The sequence below is a fragment of the Trypanosoma grayi genome (genome assembly GCF_000691245.1).
Source record: "Trypanosoma grayi strain ANR4 Tgr_759_V1, whole genome shotgun sequence".
In the NCBI taxonomy this organism is placed as follows: Eukaryota; Euglenozoa; class Kinetoplastea; order Trypanosomatida; family Trypanosomatidae; genus Trypanosoma; species Trypanosoma grayi.
Genome location: NW_008826378.1, coordinates 5,245 through 6,758, shown reverse-complemented (window position 1 = coordinate 6,758; position 1,514 = coordinate 5,245). Strand labels below are relative to the sequence as shown.

The following is a 1,514-nucleotide window of genomic DNA, read 5'->3' as shown; positions in this document are numbered from 1 at the left end:
TGTGTGTGTGTGTGTGTGCGTTACTCCTTCACCGCTGCAGCGTATGTAATGGTGGGGTGGGAATGTGGCACATATACAGCGGGGGAGGGGGGGGCCCTGGCAATGGCGTGAAGGCAAATAGCACTCCATTCGAAAGCATCTAGGAAGTAAAAAAGGAGAGGCAGGGGTGGGGGGGAAGGTTGGGTAGAAGGGAGTGGGTAGGCAGATCCGTACCGGTGCTGCTGTGTCGGTGACGAGCTCACTCCTTTCCATGCACCCCCTTCACTTAGCGTATATATTTTTCGCTCACTCACACTCTCACATTGGTGGGGGACTCTGTGTGTCCCGTGTTGGCAGCTGTTCAGATTCTGCGCTTTTTTTGTGATTTTGTGTCACGTGTAACGTCACGCACGATGAAGTGCGGCGGGTTTTTTTTTTAATCTATTTTAAACTCGGGGCCCGTCATAGATGTCATGCATGTATACACACGTAGAAGGGGCTCGCGAGAAGTGTGGCTGTCTGTGTGTGTGTGTGTGTGTGTGTGTGTGAGACGAAGAGACAAGCACAATAGCTTGCACAAGAAGCAATCTCTTTCCTGTCGCGTTGATGTGAGGACGTTTACGCACGGCCTGATTTCCAGGTAGATGTGGATGAAGAGCGAGCCGCATTTGTACCCATCCATCACCTCTCACACACTCTCTCTCTCTCTCTCTCATTCTTGCTCTCTTATTTTCGTTCTTTTCTGGTATGGATTAGCCAGTGGAAAGGCATTCCGAGGGCACGAGTCGCCAGCAGGAGAGGAAGAGGAGGAAGAAGCCATAGAAAAGACAAGAGGCACCCTCGTCGCCTGTGTTTGAGCGGAACGAGATGGCGTGCGTGCATGTGCTTGTCGGGCAGTGCGGCAACCAGCTCGGCGCAAGCTTCCTCGACAGCCTCGTTGCTGAGGCGCGTGCGAGCGAGGACGACGCATTCGCCGCGCAGGTATCGTCTCTGCACTTCCGCCCGTCCCCTGCAGCTTCATCGTCGTCCCCGCCGCTGCCGCGGTGCGTGATGATCGACATGGAGCCCAAAGTCATTGATGCGCTCCTCGCGCGTGCCGATGGCGCGGCGGCGTACAGGCTGCACGCGCGGCAGTGCATCACCCGAGACGAGGGCAGCGCGAACAATTGGGCCTTTGGCTGCTACCACCAGGGAAGCAGCAGGAGGGGCGACGTCGTCGAGGCGCTGCGCCGCGAGTGCGAGTCGTGGGGGACGGTCGGTGCGTTCCACGTCGTGCACAGCATCGCCGGCGGCACCGGCTCTGGCGTCGGCTGTCTGGTCGCGGACGCGGTGCGGGAGGAGTTCCCGCGCGCGCTGCTGCTGCACACCGTCGTGTGGCCCTTCGCCACGGGCGAGGTGGTGACGCAATGGTACAACTGCGTTATGGCGATGAGCGCCCTCCGCGACGCCGCCGACGCGGTGTTCATGGCACACAATGACGACTTTGGCGACGTTGCGGCCGCGGTGAGACGCGCCAATGCGAGTGGCTTGGGGGG

The 1,514-nt window shown here is 59.1% G+C and overlaps 1 protein-coding gene across 1 annotated transcript in view; it reads left to right on the top strand.

Annotated features, from left to right (window-relative positions):
* Window positions 1-846: 846 nt before the first annotated feature.
* DQ04_07591010 (delta tubulin) overlaps window positions 847-1,514 on the top strand; it is a gene marked incomplete at both ends in the record, with an annotated part of 1,434 nt that continues 766 nt past the window's right edge. The window contains one exon of the mRNA XM_009315230.1: window positions 847-1,514. This exon is cut by the window's right edge and continues 766 nt beyond it. Coding sequence (XP_009313505.1) covers window positions 847-1,514 — 668 coding nt within the window.